General features: G+C 40.8%; 1 protein-coding gene across 1 annotated transcript in view; it reads left to right on the top strand.

The window, feature by feature from the left end:
• Gli3 (GLI family zinc finger 3) overlaps positions 1 to 24,877 on the top strand; it is a 291,629-nt gene that overhangs the window by 256,834 nt on the left and 9,918 nt on the right. The window contains exons 11-12 of the mRNA XM_052157243.1: positions 18,383 to 18,532; positions 19,862 to 20,026. Of these exons, the coding sequence (XP_052013203.1) occupies positions 18,383 to 18,532; positions 19,862 to 20,026 (315 nt within the window). The remainder of the gene's footprint in view (positions 1 to 18,382; positions 18,533 to 19,861; positions 20,027 to 24,877) is intronic.

Below are 24,877 nucleotides of genomic sequence, written 5' to 3'. Positions count from 1 at the left end.
ATAATAGCCAGAAACTGGAAAGAACCTAGGTATCCCTTAATAGAAGAATGGATACAGAAAATGTGGTACATTTATACAATGGAGTACTACTCAGCTATTTTTTCTTTATTGATATATTTTTTATTTACATTTCAAATGATTTCCCCTTTTCTGGGTCCCCACTCCCCTCAAGTCCCATAAACCCTCTTCCCTCCCCCTGTTCCTCCATCTACCCCTTCCCACTTCCCTGTTCTGGTATTCCCTTATACTGTTGCAATGAGTCTTTCCAGAACCAGGAGCCACTCCTCCATTCTTTTTGGACATCATTTTTTGGTATTCAAAGTTTCTAGGCTAATATCCACTTATCAGTGAGTGTATACCATGATTGATCTTTTGAGACTGTGTTACCTCACTTAGTATGATGTTCTCCAGCTCCATCCATTTGTCTAAGATTTTCATGAATTCATTGTTTCTAATGGCTGAATAGTACTCCATTGTGTAAATATACCACATTTTTTGTATCCATTCCTCCGTTGAAGGACACCTGGGTTCTTAAAAACAATGAATTCATGAAATTCGTAGGCAAATGGTTGAAACTAGAAAATACCATCCTGAGTGAGGTAACCCAATCACAAAAGAACACATGGTAAGTCATACTTTTACAAAAATCTTGGAGGAATCCCTGCAGAGATTTCATATGTTGCCAGGGAAATGAAGGTGCTCTCATGGGGTTGGCCACCATCAATAAAAGAATGTAAGATGAATTTTTAAAAAAGGCTTGAGTAAAATTTCTAAAAGAAAAGCCCTGGGATAGGCAAGCTGTAAATTTTGGCAGCTACATGGTAGATAAAAGGAAGAAGGAAACTGATACAGTTAAGCTAGAATGCCACGTGGTGAGAAGAGCTTTGGAGAAATGGTAAGGAAGCACAAACTACCAGAAAAGGCTACTACCTGGGCTCTGGCCAACATTCCAAAGGAAAATACAGAAGACACGAAAGGGGGAAGGTTACACCTCAGTCAGTTTTAGCAGGTTTGAGAAGAAAAATGCATTATCTAATTAAAGAGCTTCTATATCTTTAGCATATATAAATCTAACCCACCTTTCTTTTTTAATTAAGTAATTTACATGTATATTTACATCCCAAGTGCTGTCTCCTCCCAATCCACCCTCACATCGTCCCTCTCCCCTTTGATATCTCCCCACCCTGTCCCATCAAGTCTCTGCAGGATTAGGAGCATCCTGTCCAGCTGAGACTGGACAAGGCAGCCTTCTGCTACATGTATGCCAGGGACCATGGTCTGGCTTCTGTATGCTCTTTGATTGGCTCAGTCTCTGAGAGCTCCCGGGAGTTAGGTGAGTTGACACTGTGAGTCTTCCTGTGGGGTACAAACTTACCTTTCTAAGAGATGTTTGTTGTTGTTTACTTGTTTGGTTGTTTGGTTGGTATTTTTGGCTAAGCGATTGACCAGCTCGACTGGATTAACTCTTAAGGGAGGAGGAGAGACCTGCATGTTTCCCAAGAGGTAGATTCTATTCCTTTTGCTAAGAAGCGATGACTTCCTCTTAATGCACTTTTCTTGTTACTGTAAAATAATAAAATCATAGCAAGCACCTTTCTCTTTCCCTCACTCCTTTTCATCATTTTTAGTTACGTGTTGCCTTCTTTTTGTCTATATATACTTTTTCATGGGTCAGTGAAAGAAACTCAGGGTTGTTTCTGATGGCTCGAGTGAGCTGACTATACTTTTTCCTTCACTCTCATGTCTGTGGGTATTGAGTTTAGAACTGGATCTATGCCAGGAGCTCACCCTGTACACTACCAAGTAACTTTTTGAACTCCTCTCCTATGGGCCATAAGAAATAAAGAAGAAGCAACCAGGGAAAGACATTAGAAAAGTAGGTAAGGCAGCAGTTGGTGAGCTCAGTGTGCATGGCACTATATGTGTAACCTACATATCAGGTCCCTAGAAACTGAGATGGAAGAACAATGTTAAGAATGCCTACAATATGGCTGCCATATTCCCATGGCCTGTACAACTGATGGACATCCATTCTTGCGGGTAGGAAGGGATAACAGAGGGCCCGCGGCCATGTTGTTGCCGTTCTATGGCAGGATATTTTCTTGATAACTATATTATGTTTGTGCTGTGAGATACATGAAATCATGGGCATGACATTTTGTAATTAAAATTAAGATTGAAACAACAATAACAAAATTATGTCCTATAAGTATTCAAGCAACCAAGTTCAGTTGCCTTGTCTCTGGTTTATTTTGTAAATGCCCTTACTGTTTTCTGCCCTAGAGAATATTGTAGGTCACCAATATCAAACCACATCTTATTGATTTTCTGTTTGCATGCAATGTGGAGCCCATTATGGAAGCTCTCTATATTTTGAATGCATGTGCTTGAAGGGTCAAAGAAAAAACTCCAGGTAAAGTTTTAAAACATCGAATGCTTTACTAGTCAAATATTCCTATGAAAATATGCTTGTAAAAGTTGTGAAAGTATGTTTCTATGGGATCATTCTCCAACTTAAAAGCCTATTTCTAGGAATAAATGGGGATGAAATTCTTACTTTGTTGAGGAAGTAATGGCAAAATAAAATGAAACAAAAATGGTTACAAATGAAGAAGTCACCCAACCTTGGGAATGATCCTGCTGTGTGAGGGTTGACAATGCCCAACTCCAGCCTGGCCGCCTTAGCTGTTCTCCGGGATGAACCACCACTCTGCACAGCCCACAGCCTTCACTACTATTTTTCTTTTTTCAATTTCAAGTTTCAGCCTTGGCCGTTTTACAGCTACAGCGTGGTTCCTATGTAAAACACTTTACTCTTTTATTTCTCCAATGGAAATTTATGTGACCAACCTTACTTCCTGATTTCTCTTTCTTCAAACACTTTAGTTATGGTGAGGCAAAATTTCCATGACATTAATGAGATTTCCACAAGCAAATTAAAGAGAAAAATATGCCCTTTGGTCTTTTGTATTTAACAGCACTGCATGGAGAAGAAATCTTGGAGAAAAGCATGAGCAGGAGCAATAGCCAGGGGACAATGCCAGGGTAGCTTCATACAAGTAACTAGACTTTTTTTCTCTCCTCCATCTAAAGCTTTTAAATTATTTCAAGACAAACTTATTATAAAACATGCAATAATTTGCCCTCTGCTGCCAGCTGAGCATATTTCTAACACTATAGCTTACCACTTCATTTCAAAGTCCTTAACTTCAAATCATGCTAACATTACCATACTGGGCAAAAAATAAATTTTAGCACCCTTTTCATTGGTAACAAATAGGAACTAAGTAAGGCAACTGAATTGTATCTTTGTGAATCATATTCTACACTTGCGATATTAAAGGTGGCTTCTTTGGGAAGGGCCTAAGGGTGTCTCTGATGGAAGCCTTCAGATTGTTGGGAGTAAAACAATCATAAGACATTGTTTTCTTTCCTGTGGGTTCTGGATCCCCGAGCATACAATTCTAAGGCAACAGAGATTGTAGTGTTAAAGCTGGGACTACATTTGTTCCAGTAGCACATTCTTGCAGCAAATAACTATCTGGTTTTTACTATGTGCTAGATACTCTTCCAGACACCCTTGTTCTTCAGTTTGGTTATGAGATTAGAGAAACACTGTACCCCAATAAATTAAAATGTCCTCAGGAATCTCACACTGAGAAAAGAAAAAGCATAAAGTCTGGGCCAACCAGAAAACGAGGAGTTTTACAAGTTGTCAGACAACCTTGCTGGAGGGTAAAACAGAACCGCGTATGGTCAGTGGTGGATAGGACCATATTCACTAGAGCCTGGTTAGATCTGTATAACTCTGACTTTCTAGATAAATGATCATCCCAAGTTAAGACCTGAGGATGGACTTATGGATTACTGGACTTTTTTTCCCTCTTCCCAGTGTGGCCACATGAAATAAGTCTTCTTTTTCTGCCTTTCCCTACCTAATTTGGCTCTTGTAATTGGTTTGCTGAGAGCAGGTGACTGAACCTGGTGTATTGGTGTGTAACCTGTGTCCCTGAGTCTAGTAGCAGTTGGAATATATCATTTAAACAAAATAGCTAGACTATATTTTTTTCAAAATTCACATTCTAGTAAGTGTCAGCAGAAGCTGTAATAAGTAATAGGCTCACTGAGGAAATCAAGCTGTAATGCATTGCAATGTAATGCATTATAGACTATTGGTAAATCAGAGCAGAGTAGTAGTGGACTGCAATGGAATATCAGAACCAGAATCAAGTGTAAGAAGTCTTGGTAAGAATGTAATAAAATTTTTGAAGCACATGATGGAGGTCAAATACTCATGGCTCACCAGCCTGTGGAGAGTCGTCCTTAACCACGCTGAGTCTGCTTTTTCCCATTCAAGTGCAATGCCTGCTATGTGTGATCTTCTGTTACACATTCACCTTGCTGTTCCGGCTTTGTAGATTACTACACCACCAGGCTGTATTTTGCAGTCCTCTTGGGAGAAACAGAGACAATCAAATGAATTACATAAAAATAGAAGACCATGGATACTTGTCTACAATTCCTTAGAGCCTTCCAAAAAAGAGAGTCCCAGAGCAGCTGATGCCTTTCCTTAAATTTGTAATAGGAAATGCTATGCATTTCCTCTTTGGGACCAGGCAGTGTCTCCTTCTGTACCCGTGATTGGCTTGGAGCTTTTGTAGACCTGACTGGAATGAGATTTTCAGATTTTCTTTGCTTCCTGGATGTTGGAAGCCCAGATTTGCACTGATATCCCAGCCTCACCTTCATCTCCTCTGTTCTTTTTCTGTTTTTGTATCCACTGTAGTGCAGTTACCAATTGCTGTCCCTTTAACTACCAGGAACAATAGGCATAGATTAAGAATTTTCAAATTTTGTTTTATGAACTATTTAAAATTCTCTGTAAGCCCTTTAAGGGGATGAAAGATAACAAGGGTTTGGAGAGCAGTTTTTGGCTACTCTCTGACAGCATGTGGAGGTATTGCTGGGGATCAAATCAGGACTTTATGCACACTAGTCAAGCTACATTTCTGCCACAGATCCATAGCATTGTCTTCTCTACAGAAACATTCTAAGGGCCTTGAATTGTGCTATACCCCAAACAGAAGCAGTCTTCTTTAGGTCTGTTGACTCTCCAATGCTGATATTGTCTCAGAAGTTTCAAAGTTAGAAATTATAGTATCTTTACATCTACATTCTCAATAGATTCTAGTGTCTCTCAAGTTAGTGACGCAAGGGTGGCAGCAGCTCCCTGAGCAAGTATATTGCGATGACATTGCTCAGCCCCTCAGTGACACTGTTAGAGGTAAACTTTTAAAAAGTACAACTTACAGCAGCCTTGATTAAAATCTTGGTTACTCCAGCTGAAGAGATGGCTCAACAATTCAGAGCTCATACTGTTCTTGAAGAAGAGTTGAGTTTGAATTCCCAAGACATATATCAGGCAGCTCACAGATAATTTCAGACCTAGGGGATCTAATGATCTCTTCTGGCCTCCATGGCCACCTGCTCATTCATGACATACACACAGAGGCAGACATACATATAAATGAAGATAAATCTTTTTAAAAATATTTGTTTTGAGACCAGTCTGGTCTACAGAGTGAGTTCCAGGATAGCCAGGGCAAAAAAAAAAAAAAAAAAAAAAAAAAAAAATTCCTGGCACCTGAGTATCCTAGAGTACTCATTACCTCTACAACTTCCCCTATACTATCTCAGTAGCATACAGATGCACACTCCCAAGTACACACTTACAGGTAGTACACTTGACATCATTTTTCAGTATACTCCTTTTGATCTTGTGTCTCTATCTCTAATCCTTTCTTCTATTAAAGTGGTTTGCAACCTGTGAGTCTTAATCCCTTGGAGGGGGGGGGGGTCACATACCAGATTTCCTGAACATCAGATATTTACATTATGATTCACAACAGTGGCAAAATTACAGTGATGAAGTAGCACAGAAAGGATTCCATGGTTGGGGATCACCAGAGCATCAGGAACGGCATTAAAGCGTTGCAGCATTAGGAAGGCTGAGAACCGCTGCTCTGTTATGTGCTTCTCTGTTTGCTCTGGATTTAGCTCAGTTGTGTAGCCTTCCTTTCATCCTTCTTGGTTGGTTGGTTGGTTGGTTGGTTGGTTGGTTGGTTGGTTGGTTGGTTGGTTGGTTGATTGGTTGGTTGGTTGGTTGGTTGGTTGATTGGTTGGTTGGTTGATTGGTTGGTTGGTTGGTTGGTTGGTTGGTTGGTTGGTTGGTTTATTGTTGTTTTTAGCACATTTCCCATTTTATTGTATTTGTTTCTATACATTTCAAGTATCATCTTCTCAGACAAAAAAAATGCTTCACCTGCTTTTATTACCCACCACACACAGTTTGTACATATAGACTAATGACTAAACTTGCCTTCTTCCTGTAAACGTCTATGAGAATGGTATAGAAAATTGCAGTCTAATTATGAGATGAAGATGGCACTTAATAATACTTAAGGAATATCACAAGTCTACCTGTATATAGCAGTACTAACAGATTGAAATATTCAAGAGAAGCACTGCTCATGAGGGTGGGTGGTGAAGAAGATGACTGAAAGAAAGCTAAGATTAATATGTCTACATGGTGGAAATCATGTGTGGTACGGTGTCTCAGGGGCTCCCCATCCTCTTGATTTAATGAGGTGAACCTGAATAGCCCTGCTCAGTGAGTATACTCATTTCTCATGGGATAAGGATAGGAAAGAGGGAAGAAGCCTGTGGTTCTGGGCAAAGGCTGATTTTTAGACACTATCCCTGCCAGCGTCTCAGTCGCCAGTCTTATTTTATTATGCCACTTCAGTACTTAGCACATAACTGTCCTGGCTCAAGTAAACCTGGAGTTAGTAGTGAAAAACTGAGTCAAATCAGTGGGAAAGATGGGCAGGTTTCAAATGGATTTCCCTGATTTCAGATCTCCTCCTTTCCTTCCTACCATTTATGACAACTATCTGTGTTTTCTGTCAGCAGTCACTTTCATCCTCCTGTACACATACAGATACACACACTTGTTTAATCTCTTATTAACCGATGAATGTTGTCCCAGCAATTTGTCATGTAACACTCTGTTGTAGCAATGCAATTAGTGGAATACTGTCCAGGGATATAGCTCGTGTCTAAGAGTGCTTGCTGAGTTTGAATCTGCAGTATCCGTTTGAACATCCAGTTATTGCTGCAGGTGCCCATATTGCAGAATTCGCATGGGCAGGTGGGGACCAGGCCCTCGCTGGCCAGCCGGCCCTACCCAAAGAAGACCCTCTTTCAAAGCACGAGACCAGTGTCCATTACTTTCCAGATCCCTGCCGAGGCACTCGCTCTTGCCTCCGTCTTCCCTCTTTTCCTTTCTCTTTCCGTCCTTCCCTCCCTCTGTCTTTCACCTCTCTTGTGCATGTACACCACCCCCCAAAAGGGAAAATTCTTGACTTTTCCTAAACTATTAGATGAAAATTATCCAAATCTATTTGAAACCTAAATATTTTTAGACCTATTGCAATTTGACAAATGTTTTCATGATCAGACTGTTCTGATATCAACCATTTCACTTGATATGACCACTCAAGGGCTGCTGATTATAACGCTCAGAATCAGAATTCAGCTCTGAGGAAACCTGATTTTATGACACAGCGAAGAAAGCACCTGCCCACTAAAAGCTGGTTCTCATTTTTTCCATTCATGTTTAAATTGTTATTTTTCTCATAATCATACTCTGTGTTATCCCTCTTACAAGGGCAGTGCCTGTGTGCCTAGCTCCATATGGATTACTGGGATCATGAAATAATTAAAGGTTAACATTTTGTTACAGTTAGACAATGAGAATCTTAGATCTTGTATTTCAATAAGAAATAGTTCATATTTGTTTTTGTAATCAAGAAGGAGGTATAATATATGGATTTTCTCCATTCTTAAAGCTAGTGAGGGAAAGTCAAACACTTTAAAATTACAGATCCAAGAAGTGCTGTTATAAATATTTTATAACATTCCAACTTTTCAAATTGTAAAATAAAATAAGAATTATTTCAGTAGATGAATCTGTGCAGAAGCCATATATAAAGAAAATCCAGTCACCATTTACCTGTTGCTGAAGAAAGCTACATAAAGTGGAATGATTTTAGCACCATGGGACACGGTCATGCTTCTGAAAATCCAGTCTTGGTATACCCACGGTGTCCGGTTTTGGTAATGTTTCCTAGACATGCTGGATTTCTGAGTATGTCTCGGCATACAAAAGTACAGGATAAATTATTTCAGTCTTTGGAAGAGGCCAGACTTTATGGCTGTTTTGTTGCCATTTTCAATCTCTTGAAGCTGAGCTGACAAGGACCTGGGATACAGACGGACAGCTTTTCCCGTACCTGTAATACACCTATAGAACAGGTGCGAACCGTGTGCCTGCTGGGTTTGTTCACCGCACAGAGATAAAATAGGTGAACCTTTTAGAAAATGGATTTTCTAAATTATTTAACATTTCCATGATGACACAGTTAATACTATCTTCTTCCTCTGGGTATAGTGTATTCTTTTCCATCTTATTCAAGAATCCTAATCAATCTTTTCAAGCTTAGCCCTGTCTGTCTTTGGGGTAGTTAAGCCTGTTACCACTTTTGCTTTGAGAGTTAGAGGTCTTGTCATCTTTGCGAGAGCAAAGAGACTATGGTGTTAAGTGGGTACATGTACCCAGGACCTTGCAGAAATGTGACCAAAGGTCTAGGTAATACCTTGTTGGCATTTGAATATTGGTCCTTCCAGAATAGAAACTGAAAGTTTCTTATGTTTTTTTTTTTTTTATCATTGTTGTTATTGTTCTTTTCTGATACATTCTTACTGTGTAACCCAAGATGACCTCAAACTTCCAATCCTCCTGCCTCAACCTTCCAGGAGGTGGAATTACAGTTTCTCTCCACCATGCCTAGATAAGAAATTAAAATTTTCATGAAAAAATAGTCTCTGTATTAAACTGTAAGCAAATACTTGCTACACAAGTGTATTTCAGTAACCCAGCAAGGGATTCACGGCTTAGAGGAGTCCCTTAGCACACTGTCAGGAGCCATATGTTCTCTGCCAAGTTTTATTAAACAGTGTTAGTTGCGAGCTTTTGTTGTTTTGTTTTATGGGTGTTTTTGTTTGCTTTGCTTTGTGTGAGTTTGTTTCTTCTGCTTCTCCTTAAAACTGACCTGGTGGTACAGTTCCTGCTAATTAAAAAGCTGGTGCAGGAAAATCACAAATCCAGTACCAGCCCTGAATCTCACCATTAACCAGAATGGTTTGTTGTTTGTTTTGGTTTTGGTTTTGGTTTAAGCTTAATAGAGGGGGTATAGCATGATGGGTAGTACTTCCATAGCATGTGTGAGGCCTTCCTACAGTCCATCTCCACTAAAATTAATTAATAAAACTCCAAAATTTGGGTTTTCTTAAGCTTAATGTTCTTTACCCTTATGTCAGTAACTATTATTCTACTTAAATCTAGGCCTTATTAGCATGTGGGTAGAATCGAGTAGAAAACTTGCATTATACATCACAGGTTGCTCCTATCTTGGACAGTTCATAAGACATGGTAACAGCAAGCAGGGCCTCAGGCATCTAAACTCCCATCACTTCCATGATGCATAGAGGGAATCGTGTTTTCCTGATCATGCATTATTTCCCATTCCCTTCCTGGTCTGGAGCTAAAATTAGTTTGTGATGTTTCTGATTTGGTTTTGTTTACAACTCAAGTTTAAATTCTTTCCTCTGTTTTTTCCACTCACTTTTAACACCTGAAATACAAGAATACAAGGAAATACAAGGATACAAGGAAAGAAAAATAAATAAGCAATACATACATGCATACATACATATATACATACAAACATACATACATACAGTAGCATGATTCCCACGCAGTTCCCAGATTGTTCACTTTGAGTACTTTGTGAAATTTACCAGGAAGTACTGTCTTCAGAATGTTTTCTTTCAACTCAGCCCACTGGAGTGAGGGCTACAGGGGAGGGGTAAGAGTGCATGCATAGAGCCTTGCGCTTATGTGGAGGGTTGCTTGTAAGATCCCATCTCTGTCTCTATAGAAGAGAAGCCCACCCCCAGGGGGTTACATACCACCTTCTCCTTTTACTTTCACTGTTTCCTAACATCATCCTCAAATTCCATTACTGAGATTTTTGTGATTTTTTTTTTCTCTTTGTGTATAAGTGGGTGATATGATATAGTCCACATACTGTATAATTCACCCATTTAAAGTATATACGAATTTAGTATATTGAATACATTTTATCGAACTGTGATCCTCAGTTCTCATTCTCTGTTCTCTCCGTATCCCACCCACAGGTAACCACCTACCTTCTTCCTGCGTAGATTTGCTTAGCCTGCAGGTTATGGAATTACCACACACAGTTTGCACTTTGCCCTGTGGCTTCATTCACACAGCAGGACTCCAGGGTTCATCCGCACAGTAACGTGTCCCAGGATCTTACTCGTCTTTTGTCTAATTCTAGTTTCACCTGTGAATGATGTTGTGTGTTTGGCTTCCGTGGAGCCTGTGCCCAACTCACCTCAGTGTTGTTTGCAGGGAGTGGGGTGGGATTTGTATTTTAATCCCATTCATTTCTGTTTGTAATGCAGAACCCTTCATTCATAGATGATGTTTGCCTTGTTAAAGAAACATAAAAGAAACAATTGTGTTGCTTAATTGTGTCAGGTGCCTGTCAATGGGGATTTGCTTATTCATTTCTAACCAACAAGTACCGGTTTTCTCAGGCTCACCCTAATGCTTCATGTTCACACATCAGAAATCAGGAAATAGTTTTTAATTTTTGAATTGCTATTTCTAAGTTCTTACTGTTTTCCTGATTTTTTTTTTATAGTGTGTCAGACAGCTACAGATGAGTCAGAAATATTATTAACCAGCTAGAACTGCAACAGTCTTTCTGTGAAGTCTCTGGAGAAGACCCCTTCCACAGCAAGCTATGGCTTTTTAAATAATCTATTTGAAAGATTGACAGGTGCCCTAGAAACAATTTAAATTATTTTGTTTATCTGAAATTAAAGTGCATATTGATATATAAGGCCTATTTCAGTCCCGATAGCTCGTGATTTGCACGTTTTTCTATTTCTGCTTCCTAATGCTTTAAGGAATCCAATCACAATGTGTCCCTAACATAATCCGTGCCATGACAGTCATGGAACTTTTCAGAAAAACTGCTTATCAAGTAATACCCACAAAAAGATGTCAGCCCAGCTCAGATGTAAAGTGGGAGGAATTCTTGGGGAATTTGGTTGCCTTTTAGGTAAATCATTTCTATCCTCCTCCCAAATGTGTTTTATTATGAATTAAACTTTAATAAAGTCTAAGTCACTTTCTCCTTCCCTCCTTTTTACAAGTATCTCTGGGAACCTAAGTCAAGGTAGCTAAAGCATGTACAGTAGGTAAAATGGGGCGGGGCGGGTGAGCGCATCCAGCCATAGCAAGGGAGTGGAGTCTGAGAGCTGTAGGCCCTGGCTCACCAACACTGTCTTAGGTATTTTACATGAAACATTGCTGTGTAGTCCCTTTTCTAGCACATCTATAATAAGGTGTGTGTGTATGTGTGTGTGTGAGAGATAGAGAGAGAGAGAGAGAGAGACAGAGAGAGACAGAGACACTATCACAGACACTTGGCAGTATTCTAAGGACTGTATTTTCTTGCTTCCCCATATACCTTGTACTGTGAAAGCGCTGACGACACATGTAAGAATCTTTAACTTGGTGGAAATGCTGTGTTATTTTGGAAACAGGTAGAGGCAGGAAAGCCAGCACAGTAAATGAATGAAAAGACCAAGTGGTACCGGCCAGAGTTTGAAGGGTTCAGGGTCTGCCTTGCTGCTTTTGGGTAAGCTTAGCAGGCACTTTTCATGACAACCTTGGGAGGAATTGCTCCTTGCTTTCAGGATCCTGCTGACTAGAGAAAACAGGCTTGGGAAGCAGCCAGTGTTTGTCTACTGATCTGAGTCACCTTGGGCAGGAGGTGGGATGAGTGGATTTCTGCCCAACTCTGAAGCGCAATAACTTCTCCTCTCAGGGAGTTCCTAAGAACTGAGCCTACTTATCTAGAGAGCTGTGCTTTCCAAGTGGAAATTGAATCTGGCCAAGGGGGAGGGGGTACAGAACAAAAACAGGAGGTACCTCCAAGCTTCCCCAACTGATTGAATAGTAGCTTTATGTCAGGCTGCCTGAGAGCCCACTGTGGCTAAGCCGCATGTTTGTTTCAGCTGAAAGTTAGGAAAACTGCCTGCCTCCGAACTTACTCACATAATGAAGCAAGAAGAAAGGACAGTGATTAGCTCAGTGAAATCCATTGTAGGCTTCCATTCTACTGCTGCTAGTGAAAAGAAAAACTTCCCTTCCCCTTCGGGTCTGTCTTCTGCCCTTCTCCAAGTCTCCTTGGTTCACAATTGCACCAGAGCTTCCCAATGAGAATCCCTTGAAATAAATGGGTGCCCTCCACTTTCCCCATTGGCTAGTAAGCTATTGAATTCTTCTGCCTTTCTCTAAGCTCTCACAGACCTAGTGAGTGGCAAAGATGGAATTATGGCCCTTGGCTCATTCTACTAAAGGCTTGATCACAGTTGCTGAATCTAATATTAGTTTGATCATTATGCCGGTTATGGTGATGTCATCAATTATATCTTAAGCCAGATACAGTTCCAACTGGAAGTCCAGACCTTGGACTTAGCCTTTGTTGGAAATGTGCTGGTCCCAGTGTCCCCTATTTATTTTAACAGAGAGCATTTAGAGTGTTACACACATACACACACACACACACACACGCATACAGCATTGTAATTTATACCATCTATCTCTTTCTGGTTGTTGGGCCTCTGGCAAATTGCATGTCATAGTGTTGGATTAGTTTAGAATTTAATCATGCATTATTTTCCCTTCAATTAAATTATTTATATATTTGATTAACATTGTCACTGTTAGGAAGTCAAATTTTCAGTGAAAACCACAAATAAACTCAGTGGCCACTGAATTTCAGGCCAGCTTCACTTAGAAATCAATCTGTCTGTTCAGTGCCAATTGTCTATTCATTGTATGTTGTCTCAGTGACTTTGGATTTTAGTAAGAAAATTGAGTGCACTTTTTGACCTTCATGTAGAATGACACAGAGCAAAGAGTGGCCGAACTCTCTTTCTTGGAAACTTTTTTCCCTTAGCAACCTGGTTTTTCTTTAGCATGAAAAACTACTTCCTTCTACTTGTACTTTTGTATGTTTGAGAAATAACCTGCCAAGTAATAGTACAAGAAGGAAGCCCTGTAATCATTTCAACTGGGGACAAGACAATAATGGGCCTATTGGTTGAATCTAGACTACTGCCTGTATTTTTTGGGATTTTTGGTGTGTGTGTGTGTGTGTGTGTGTGTGTGTGTGTGTGTGTGTTTAATGTGTTTCTCACTAAGATTTTTCAAATGAGATAACTAAGGCCCAAGTTGGCAAATCGGCCTGCCCAAGGTATGAGGTCCCAGTGTACCGCTGAGGCAATCGGTACCTTTTCATCCTTCGGAGTGCTCAACTACTAACCTGTATGCACAGCGACCAAACAGTTCTTTTTAAAGGCAAGTAACTATTTAAAACTTGCACCCACACGAGGCTTATGATTTCTTAGACTCTTAATTTATAATTCCTAGATTTTACAAACAATCTCTTACATATTAAACATACTTGAATGTCCTACATAGTCAAATAGCTACCTCTCTTTTTCCTTACGGTAACAGACTACAGCATCTGAGAGTCATTGTTCACTGCCCCTCTAGATCATAGGTTCCTTTACAGAAAGGTAATGCTGCATGCACGCGCATGCACACAAGAACGTGAGCGTAGTCACTGTTTGGATTTAAGAGCCGTTTCAGGAAAATTATAAAACATATCAAGACTGCAGTCTTGCAGACTATGGAGTTTCAGTTATCCAACACCAGTCCTTCCTGCTCTTCCTCGTGTAGAGATAGCCACACTGGGGCTGCCTGCTGCTCAGTTTGCCATGCCCCTCTGATGAAGCATGAGTATAGTTGATGTTCCCTGCTGCTGTGCTCCTGTGCTTGCTGGTGGTTCTTCCTGCTTAGAGGCGACACTATTATACACAGGTTCTTCCCGGCTACTTTCAATACCTGGAGTACTCAGCTTAGACACAGTCTAGAGCTTTCCCCACACTGTCACTGGCAGGGATTGGCCGGGGACCTGGACAGCTGTTACCCTTTCTCTTTCAGTTCATAGGATAGTGCCAGGACCCAGGGTGCCACTGGAGACCTCTCATGTTCAACGCTTCAGATGTGTCATCAGGACACAAGAAAACGAGTATTTGATTATATTTCAGCCACTGTGGACCCCTCCTCCTGCTGCTCAGGCAGCTCCTCTTACTTTTCCCTCATGTCCACCATGGGGTAGATGTGCAAGGCCTCTGGTGTTTTGGTTTAGCCCCACAGCCTTCTTGCTGGAGATCTGAAGTGCATTGCCTTTTTTGTGAGCCTTGGCCCCATATCCCGTGCCTTACCCTCTGAACAGTGTGTGTGTAACCCTCTGAACAGTGTGTGTGTAACCCTCTGGACAGTGTGTGTGTAACCCTCTGGACAGTGTGTGTGTAACCCTCTGAACAGTGTGTGTGTAACCCTCTGAACAGTGTGTGTAACCCTCTGAACAGTGTGAGTGTAACCCTCTGGACAGTGTGTGTGTAACCCTCTGGACAGTGTGTGTGTAACCCTCTGGACAGTGTGTGTGTAACCCTCTGGACAGTGTGTGTGTAACCCTCTGGACAGTGTGTGTGTAACCCTCTGGACAGTGTGTGTGTAACCTTCTGGACAGTGTGTGTGTAACCCTCTGAACAGTGTGTGTGTAACCCTCTGGACAGTGTGTGTGTAACCCTCTGGACAGTGTGTGTGTAACCCTCTGGACAGTGTGTGTGTAACCCTCTGGACAGTGTGTGTGTAACCCTCTGGGCAGTGTGTGTCTGTAACCCTCTGGACAGTGAGTGTGTAACCCTCTGGACAGTGAGTGTGTAACCCTCTGGACAGTATGTGTGTAAACCTCTGGACAGTGTGTGTGTAACCCTCTAAACAGTGTGTGTGTAACCCTCTGAACAGTGTGTGTGTAACCCTCTGGACAGTATGTGTGTAACCCTCTGGACAGTATGTGTGTAACCCTCTGAACAGTGTGTGTGTAACCCTCTGGACAGTATGTGTGTAACCCTCTGGACAGTATGTGTGTAACCCTCTGAACAGTGTGTGTGTAACCCTCTGAACAGTGTGTGTGTAACCCTCTGAACAGTGTGTGTAACCCTCTGAACAGTGTGAGTGTAACCTTCTGGACAGTGTGTGTGTAACCCTCTGGACAGTGTGTGTGTAACCCTCTGGACAGTGTGTGTGTAACCCTCTGAACAGTGTGTATGTAACCCTCTGGACAGTGTGTGTGTAACCCTCGGAGAGCTTGTACTTGCTCACCATGCCAAAGAGCAACACTGCCTGGAGCCTGCCAGGCCTACCTGGTGAGTTCTTTCTTGTGTGGGCGTCACCACCGTCCTCAAAGGCACCCAGATCTGACTTTCTGCTTCTCTTTCTTGTGTCTGCCACAGTCCCCCCTTTTCTCCACTCTCAGCCTGACCTCACACCTGGTGAGGCTTCGCTCAGCTCTCAGTGTGGTTTCATTTGAACTGACCCCTGCTTCCTGACGAACCACACTGATCTTGGACCCCTCTCACATGCTTTTATGAAACCCATTATTTCCCTTCATAATGCTTATCACAACTGTAATTATGCAGCAATTTAAGTTATTATCTGTTTTTCTCCAGGAGACTGTAATTTCCTTAGGGTAGAAATTATGTCTGCTTCACTCCCCATCGTCACTGGGCCTAGTGCAACAGGCTTACCACACACTGTCCTGAAGGCAAGGGAGGAGAGAATTATTGCCATCATTGCATCCCGTTGGCCCCCAGGGAAAGAGTGGGCCCTGCCTAGATATCTTTAAGAGCTTTTGGGAATCCTTGAGAGTAATGTTAAGGTAACGAAATGCTATACATTAAATACCAGGTAAAGCAAAGTTGTATTAAGATAAACAAGTGTTCAGGGTGTCTCTTACTGGCAATATTTCCTTAGCTTGGTAGAGCAGATGGACTCAGCGGATACTATGTAACTGCTAAGCCTCAGAATGAGTAGATGAGTATATGAGACTTAGGAGGCTGTTCGGCACAAACAGAATTGTGTTTTCCTATCATAATCTTTCCTTCTTCCTCTCTCTGTATTCCATCCTCCTTTCTCCATCCTCCCCCTCTACCCCCCCAATCCCCCCCAGCCTCCCTTGTTCCCCATCTTCTTTCCAAGTGTTTTAGGACCAGGACCAATTTGTTAATTTCCAATAATGGAAAAACTGAAACAATAGCCACTTTATGGGATGGTCCTATGTGCTCATCTATTTTTTCCTGTCAGAGAACGTTGTATATATATGCAGACTTTCTTTGAGACCATCCAGGACAGTGTGCAGGCATGGTGTTTGACTCAGACTCTACATTGCAGCACTGAATTCCCTGTGGTGCACATCTGTTCTCTTTGTGGATTATGCACACAGTTGTAATGTCTAAGACACTGCTTCCTATGACAGCTAGCTTATGAAAGGAAGTTCAGGAGGAGACCAGTTCTGCTGTCACTGTGCTCTGTTGCATGTAGTCCCACATGACACAATTGTGTCCGTGTGTGCTGTCACATGCTGCTCAGTGTTTGCAGTTCACCAGGCATTCTGATTGCTGTGCAAAGGGAGGAGGAGCATTATGACTTCGTTTTCTCAGCTTTAACTTCTAGAAATTATACAGAAAACTATTTTTTTTCATGCAAAATTTTTATCCTCAGGCAATCAGCCACCTAGAAGACTCTTCAAGAAAGCCAGTTTCTGGTAGCAAAAAATTCCCACTAGGTCTCTAAGCTATAGTGTTCAGAGGCACATATCAAATGCAGTGTCATTACTACAATAGAACTCAAGAAAATTTTAATTACTGGATGACCTTTAAGAGATACATATCTGTATTTGAAAAAACATAGCGGGTAGCCTTAAAATAAGGCAAATAAAGCATAACTTGACCAGAGAATTAAAAAAAAAAATAATCAGGGTAAAGTTTTTCCTGATAATCTAGGACTGGGTATTTCAGTACTATACATAAGCTCATTTGGTATTTTGAGAAAAGGGCTCACTGTGAAGTCCCGTCTAGTTTTCTGTTGGCAGTGTTCTCCACTCAGGCTCTCAATACTGGCACTGCAGACTTGTACCAGTGGCAGTAAAGGCACATCCACTGTAGTTGTCTCTGGAGAACTGCCTTGCTCTTCCTCAGGTATTACTATAGGTTTTTCATGTGTCCTCTTGGAAGGCACTTCACACATCCTTCTAAAGATGTAGATGTAGCTAACTTCAAAGCCTAGGATTGATGAGAAATTTGAGGAAATCCACCTTCATTTTGTATTTTAAAAAATTTGCCTGGGTGTGAAGAGATGGCTTAATGTAGTGTTTCTGTAGGTCATGACCTCTTTTGGGCTGATTGACCTTTTCACAGGTATTGTCTGAGCCTCAAGGAAAACACAGATATTTACATTATCATTCATAGCAGTATCAATATTACACTTGAGTAACAACAAAAATAATTTTATGGTCAGAGTCACTACAACATGAGGAGCTGTGTTAAAGGGCTGCAGCATCAGGAAGATTAAGAACCACTGGATTAGTGGTTAAGAGACTTGTTGCCTAGCAGAGGACCCAGAATCTTTGGTTCCCAGCAACCATGGCAGCTCACAACAATCCATAACAGGTCCTAGGGGCCTGATTTTCCTCTCTGACCTTCATAGACGCCAGGCACCATGTGCAAGCAAAGCAGTGATACACATAAAATAATCTGAGAAAATGTTTAGCCTATTAATAGAATTCTAAAGTTTGATGGAAATGATAGCAGATTCTCTCTCTTTCTTAGCACGTATTTCTGTAGGGTTATTATTCAAGAAGATTTTGTCCGAAATCTAAACCAAAGTTGTGCTTTCTTGAGCCTTGTTATAAAATCATGGATGCATATGCGTTCTGTCCAAACCACCCCCCCACCCCTAAATCCCAAGTACTCCCTGTATTCTTCAGATTTCAGGCTCAAGTTTTTTTTTCTGGATGTCAATTCTGTACCCAGTTGCACTTCCCATGCTTGCTTCACAGTCAGTTAGCAACAGCAAATGGACTTAGGACTGTATGTACTGGAATTTTTTAAAAAAAAATCTGTGATGTAGTAAATTATTTGTGTAATCTTCAAGGCTTCAAATTTGAGCAATTTTCACTTCCTTTTGTTTCTTTGAGAAATGGCTAACACATTTTAATTTGATTTCTCTCTTCCTCAACCCCAGCATATCAATAATGACCACATTCATGGAGAAAAAAAGGAGTTCGTGTGCCGCTGGCTTGATTGCTCAAGAGAGCAGAAACCGTTCAAAGCCCAGTACATGTTGGTAGTGCATATGAGAAGACACACGGGGGAAAAGCCTCACAAATGTACAGTAAGTACATGCCTGATGCTCAGTGTCCCCTCACACCGGCAAGTGTGACACGTTACTCTGTAAGCTTTCCTATTCTCAAGGGCTTTGCATGCTGTTGACCCCAGAACCCGAAAGGGTAATGAGAAGAGAGACAGAGCACTGTTTGTACAGAGTGCCTTAGTGCTGGGCTTTAAACAGGCCATCTCTGCAGCGTCACAAGCAGGAGTCAGGTGACTGGCTCCATGAGCCCATGCCTTCTGTGTCTGTCATATCCCCACAAGTCTGCACACTGCAGGACAAACCACAGAGTTGATTTATTTTTCAGTTTAATTTTTTTTATTTGTGGGTGTAGTGGTCAAGGGATAAATTTTGTGGAGTTGATTCTCTGATGCACATTTAGGTGTGTTACAGGTATCAAACTCGAGTGGTCAAGTTTACACAACTTGCACTCTGACCCATCTTACAGGCCCTAAGTTGAGCATTCTTTATGAACAACAAAATTCAACATATTGGGCTTGGGATATAGTTCATATCAAAGCATTTAACTACCATGCACAAGGCTCTGGGTGCTAACATAATGTACTAGTTAGAAAGACTTGTTCATTACCTTTGCAACCACTTGTGGTCACAACACAGTTGCCCTAAAACTGTTGAATAATATTATTATTAGTTAGTGTGCATATGGTATGAAACATAAATGAACTTGTTGTGTCTTCATTATGTTTCAAATATTAGTTGTATATATTCTTAAAACTAAAACGAGCCCGGCTCGCTTCTCACCCGAAGCGTTTTGGCAAGGCCTCGTCAGCTGCCCGTGGTTATCATGTCTCCTCGTTCCTTGCTCAGTCATCACAGTGCATAGAAGCCTCTGGACTAGGCTGGGGCTGCAGTGAGACTGTATGTTCTCTCTAGAGTTGCTCAGAGTGCTGCACAGACCCTGGTACTTTACATCTTAAAGGGCCTTTACAAACATGATCAAATTCCATGCCTTTGTAGGGACACAAAGCCATATTAATGAACTTTGTGCTGAATCTGAAATCAGTGGGAATTGGAGGAGATCAATGAACAGATAATGAAATTCATTGTCCACATTGAGCTGTCTATTAAAAAAAATAGGAGGGGAAAAAAAGCCTTCAGGAGTTTTACAGGCACTGACAATGCTTTGTCTTCAACTGCCCCAAGCCACATCTGAATCCCAATAAATGCAGAGTTTAGTGGGGTTTTTGTTCCATGGTTTTGAAAAGCTGCTGACCCTTGAAAGGTCAAGTTTTTATCCACTTGGAGAGGGGGTTGAGCACAAGCGGCAGCTGCTATTGTGTAGAGTGGTCCAGATTTACCTGTTGTCCTCAGTTTGAAGGTTGCACAAAAGCCTACTCAAGACTCGAAAACCTGAAAACGCACTTGAGATCTCACACTGGAGAGAAGCCATACGTCTGTGAGCATGAGGGCTGCAACAAGGCTTTCTCTAATGCTTCAGATCGGGCCAAGCACCAAAACAGAACACATTCCAATGAGGTAAGCCTCCTCTGCTTCCCAAAGCTACCAGCGAACAGTGAGCTTCCACGGGGCATATATCTGCTACAGCAGATGTGTTCTGTTTTATTTTCTCTGGGTTGTTCCAACTGTGAGTGAGCCCTGAGATCGTGCAGGTCTTCAGGTGAATGTATGAGGCCTCAAGGATGGATCCTGTTTAGAGAGTAATGCAGATGAAGAAGAAATTCTATAAAAACCCTTGCTGGACTTAGTTTCCTGTTGCCACCTACTGGCTAGACAGTAGTAGCATTTAAATTAGAGTTCAGGCTGCCTGCTCTAATAGCTTGGACCTACACATAGTAAGACCTGGTACTGTCTAAAGACATTCAGAATCATCACACTGGCAGGTGACAAACAGCTCACTCCCAAAAGCATCCAATTTTATTTGTTTTTTAGGAGAGAGCAGTTTTATCACATGTATGATATCTAAAATTATTTTCATCAAGCACACAGCTTAAATACAATTTATAGGCATCTCAATTCCAGAGGAACTTAGAAGTTATTCTTATAAGCCCAGTTAATATTTAAGTCTTTTATTTAAGATAAAATGAACAGAGTTTCATCATAGTGGTTTCTGTTGTATTGCCATTATTTTTAGATAATTATCCCCAGACTACTGATAAGTGTAAAAATGGTTGCAGATTTGTTTAAGCTAGGCTTTGATGCATATCTGACTAAAAACATATAACTTCTGTTTGGGAGGTATAGCTGAAATATTGGCTCCTGTGTAAACTGTCCCTTGAAAGTCTAAAAAAGCTCCCCTCATTTTGGATAGAAATGGGATTACTAACAGCACATAGTTCAGGCCTGCAAAATGTGTCCTTGGTTTATCTGAGACATTGTTGCAAAAGGATAAATTTGCCTGTATGAGACTTCCGAGTGACCATTATGACTTCGTCAGCTGTAGGCTAGTCTCACAACCTGCAGTATCTAAACCAAGTGAGCCATTCTGCTTAGGAGCTGTTAGGCTTTAAGCAGAGGTAGGGGGAATAGTCCTGGTGACAGAATAAAACAGATTAAAATGACCTTTTATGAGATAATCGACACTGTCTAAAATGATAGTCTGATCTGATCATACTTTAAACTCCACACTTGGCTGAGGGAATAGCAGACTGCTGATTTTGGAGTGCTGGAATGTTCTGGAATTATTATACAACATTAAGAATGTCCTCAGTTGTTGATCTCTCAAGCTCAATTTCAATTCATAGAGTTTGAAAATCTTTGCTTGGAATTTCAATTAGCATAGTAATTAAATTAGCTATCTTTCATATACTTAAGTAAAAGAAGGCATTCATTCCTTTTGTAGAGTTTAGGCCCAACTTTCCTGCTGTAGAGAAATTTGGTCATTGAGTATATTGAGACTGGGATGTACAAATACATAGATTTTCATTTTATGAACTTAAAACATACATACACATCTACTTATTTTAGGTATGGTCTAGTTATTTATTTTTTTCTTGGGTGAGGTTAACAAATACAGGATTATATGAGAATTAAACATCTCAGGAAACTGGAAGATGACTTGGGCAATAATGTTATTACCAGGAGTGAACAACTTATTTAAATGGGTTACCTTGATTAAGGTATTTAAATGGGTTATCTTAATTAAGATTCATTCACAAACACTCAAGTCATTTTTCTCTATAACATGCATGGGGCTCTTTGGTTTTGAATATGGAAGCTGGCACAGTTTCACATATACAGAAGATAGGCCTGTCCTGAAAATCCAGATTCTTGTAAGTCAAGTCAGTCCATCCTAAATAAATCCTGGTACTCACTTGTGTTTATTTATTGTCTTACTTCTGACTTCTCTTATTTGCTAAGCAAAGAAGTTATGTGTGAAGACTTTTTGCTATGTTGGGTAGAGCTAAGAATTCTGCAGGGTAGATCTGGACAGCAAGTCCCTTACGTAACAGAAAAGCTGTCATGGCATTTTCTATGACGCTGTCCTTGCTCCTTCAGGGCCCCTGGGCTGTATAGCAGCGGCCTCTGAAAGGATTCCTCATTGTAGATCAGACAGCTTGCATTCCTCCTGGAGCCACATTTATGCCCATGCTCCAGACCACTCATGAGCAGGACCTTTTTCAGGCATCATCTTGTCATTGCTTTGTTGCATACAATCTCATTCTTCGTTTTTGCTACCTAGCTAAAGTACTTCCTCATGAGAAAGGCTCTGTTGAGCAACGGTTTACTGTGGACCATATGCAGTTACAGGCACCTTAGGTACACATGGGATGGGAAAGAAGCCCAGATTTTAATAACCGACACACCTCCCAGGATTATCTCTACCCAAATAGAAGTCCTAAATTGTCTACATCTTTAGGATTCATTCTTTATACTATGTTTTTACATATTACATGGTCACATTTTTTTCCTACCAGAAAAGAAGATTCTGGATACAAAATATAAAGGATTCCACAAAGGATCTTAAATTCATTGAGATTGAATATCTTTGTGTGCAGGAATCTTGCATATAGTAGCACTCATTTGATGTTCAATGAAAAAAAAAATTTTTTTTGAGACAGGGTTTCTCTGTGTAGCCTTGGCTGTTTTGGAACTCACTCTGTAGACCAGGCTGGCCTCCAACTCAGTAATCCACCTGCCTCTGCCTCCCAAGTGCTGGGATTAAAGGTGTGCACCATCACTGCCCAGTGAAAAATAAAATTTTTCTGGGATTGTTAGCTCAATGCTATAATCCCAGCAACTGGGAAGCTGGGGTGAGAGAATTCACAGCTAGTGTAGGCTATAGAAAAAGAACTTAGTCCTCTCTTTGAAAAAATTGTATAGTTGGGAGAAAATGCATCAGCTGCTTTCCAAAGGTATGTGAATATGCAAGTCAAAATGGTAACCATCATGCCTGGGGTTGAATGTCCAGGACATGAAAAGCTGACCCCTTAGTGCATCTGCTATTATCTTGACATTTTATTGCTATCACAAGCTCCAGAGTTGTGGTTATTTGTTTTTTGTTTTCTTTTTTTTTTAGCAGAAACTTCCAGAACCTGTGTTCTTATGGGGTTTTGTAGGTGACATTTAACACGCATGTTCATATGCAAGAGTACATAGTCACAGGTTTGCTGATGTATGCCATTGGTCTTGAAAATGCTAGTTCTGATGTACGTCTTCGTGCTCACTGCCCATCAGCTGTGAACTCATTTCCAGGCTAATCTTAACATGCACATGCATGTGTTTATAGGAAGTGTAGTTCTTCTTGTCCCTGTCCAGTACGCTGTCATTGTCCTCCCACCTCTTGCCCACACACCTGCATCAGGCACTCTGCTGGTGGAGCCTCCTGTCCCATCAGTGCCCTGAGTAAGCACAGGGTTGATGTACAAACACCCAAAGGTAATGGCACTAACTGTCAGAGCCATTCTTCTGTCCCTAATGCATGGAATCCTGTACTCTCATGTCATCATGTATATGCGGCAAATCACCGAGCTCCTGAGTAGACATAATTTGTAGTTAATGGGAATCAATCCTATCCAACTGAATCTTACATTTGAAGGTAAAGTCTCTCAAGATAATGTATGAAATCTTCACTTCTCTACATTACAGAATTTCGGCATTTTAGGTTGCTCTCATTCTGGCCTTAGGCTTTTAGTGAAAAAGCATCTTTTAGACATGCATTCTGCAAGACAAGATGTTCAGCAAGGATAAGAGATATTATTTTAACCACACTTTTCATGATGATTTCTTATATACTAGCTTCTGGTATACAGAGATGGAAGTATATAATCTTCTCATGCTTTCAGCAAGGGATCATGTCCAGAACCCGTACCCACACCAGAATCTGATATACATACATACATACATACACACATACATGTATATACATACATACACACATACCCTCTCATATTTCCAATTATATCTAATGCCTGCTGCATTGTAAATGCTATGTAAATAGCTGCTGTATTGTTTAGGGAATAGCAACAAGAGATATCTATTTCATGATTACTACACGCATAAAGTTTTCAGACTACAGGTGTGAAGTTTTAGTGTTTTCAGTCTGAAAGATTGTGGATGTAGAGCCCTTAGGCAAGCAGAACTGACTTTACTTATCCCAGCATCCCATAACTCTACTATTTTGGAAGGCAAGGAAACAAAATCACCATTCTGGCATTGTTAATTAACAAAGGGACCAGTTGTGTGACCTATATAAATAGTTTGTTATAACTGTCCCAGTGTTTATAACTGTATCAGGAAGCATGATGGAGATGACTCAGGGAGAAAATAAAATTAGCAGGAAGTAGTTCTGCCATGTGTAGACTGGGAAAGTCTGAGGCAAGCAGATTGGGAGGGAGTCCTGGTCTTCCATAAATCCCTCAAGCCTTGAGTGGTGTATGGAATGGGTGAGTGGATAGTCTGAAATTTAGGGACCAGAGAACATCTGAGGATTTTTACATCTGAACCCCAAACAGTTGTAAGGCTACCCAGCTACCCAAATGAACACATTTAGTTAAACAACATGTGAACAGCTCTGGGCAGCTTAGTTTTATTTCTTCTTATTATAATATCTGTGTACAAATAGCACGTTTTTCAAAGCAACGGATTATTATATCTCAGAACCAAGATAATAAATTTCTTCATACAGAGCACCTCCTGTAAGGTGTATAAAATTGTCCTGATAGCATCTTCCTGTGAGCCTCTCTCCATTATCATCATCAGTAGATGGAGAGCTGTGATATTCCCACTCACAGCATAAAGGCTTCCGACAATGTAAAGGCAATTTATACACTATTACCACTTGCAGAGCTCTCTAAATGATACCTATTAAGCTAGATTCTATGGACACTGAGCAATATCCAAATAGGCTTTCTAAGTCATTAGACCTGA

This window comes from Apodemus sylvaticus, chromosome 14, assembly GCF_947179515.1.
Source record: "Apodemus sylvaticus chromosome 14, mApoSyl1.1, whole genome shotgun sequence".
NCBI classification, from domain to species: Eukaryota; Metazoa; Chordata; class Mammalia; order Rodentia; family Muridae; genus Apodemus; species Apodemus sylvaticus.
The sequence above is the reverse complement of the archived record's forward strand: the minus strand, read 5'-3'. Positions and strand labels throughout refer to the sequence as shown.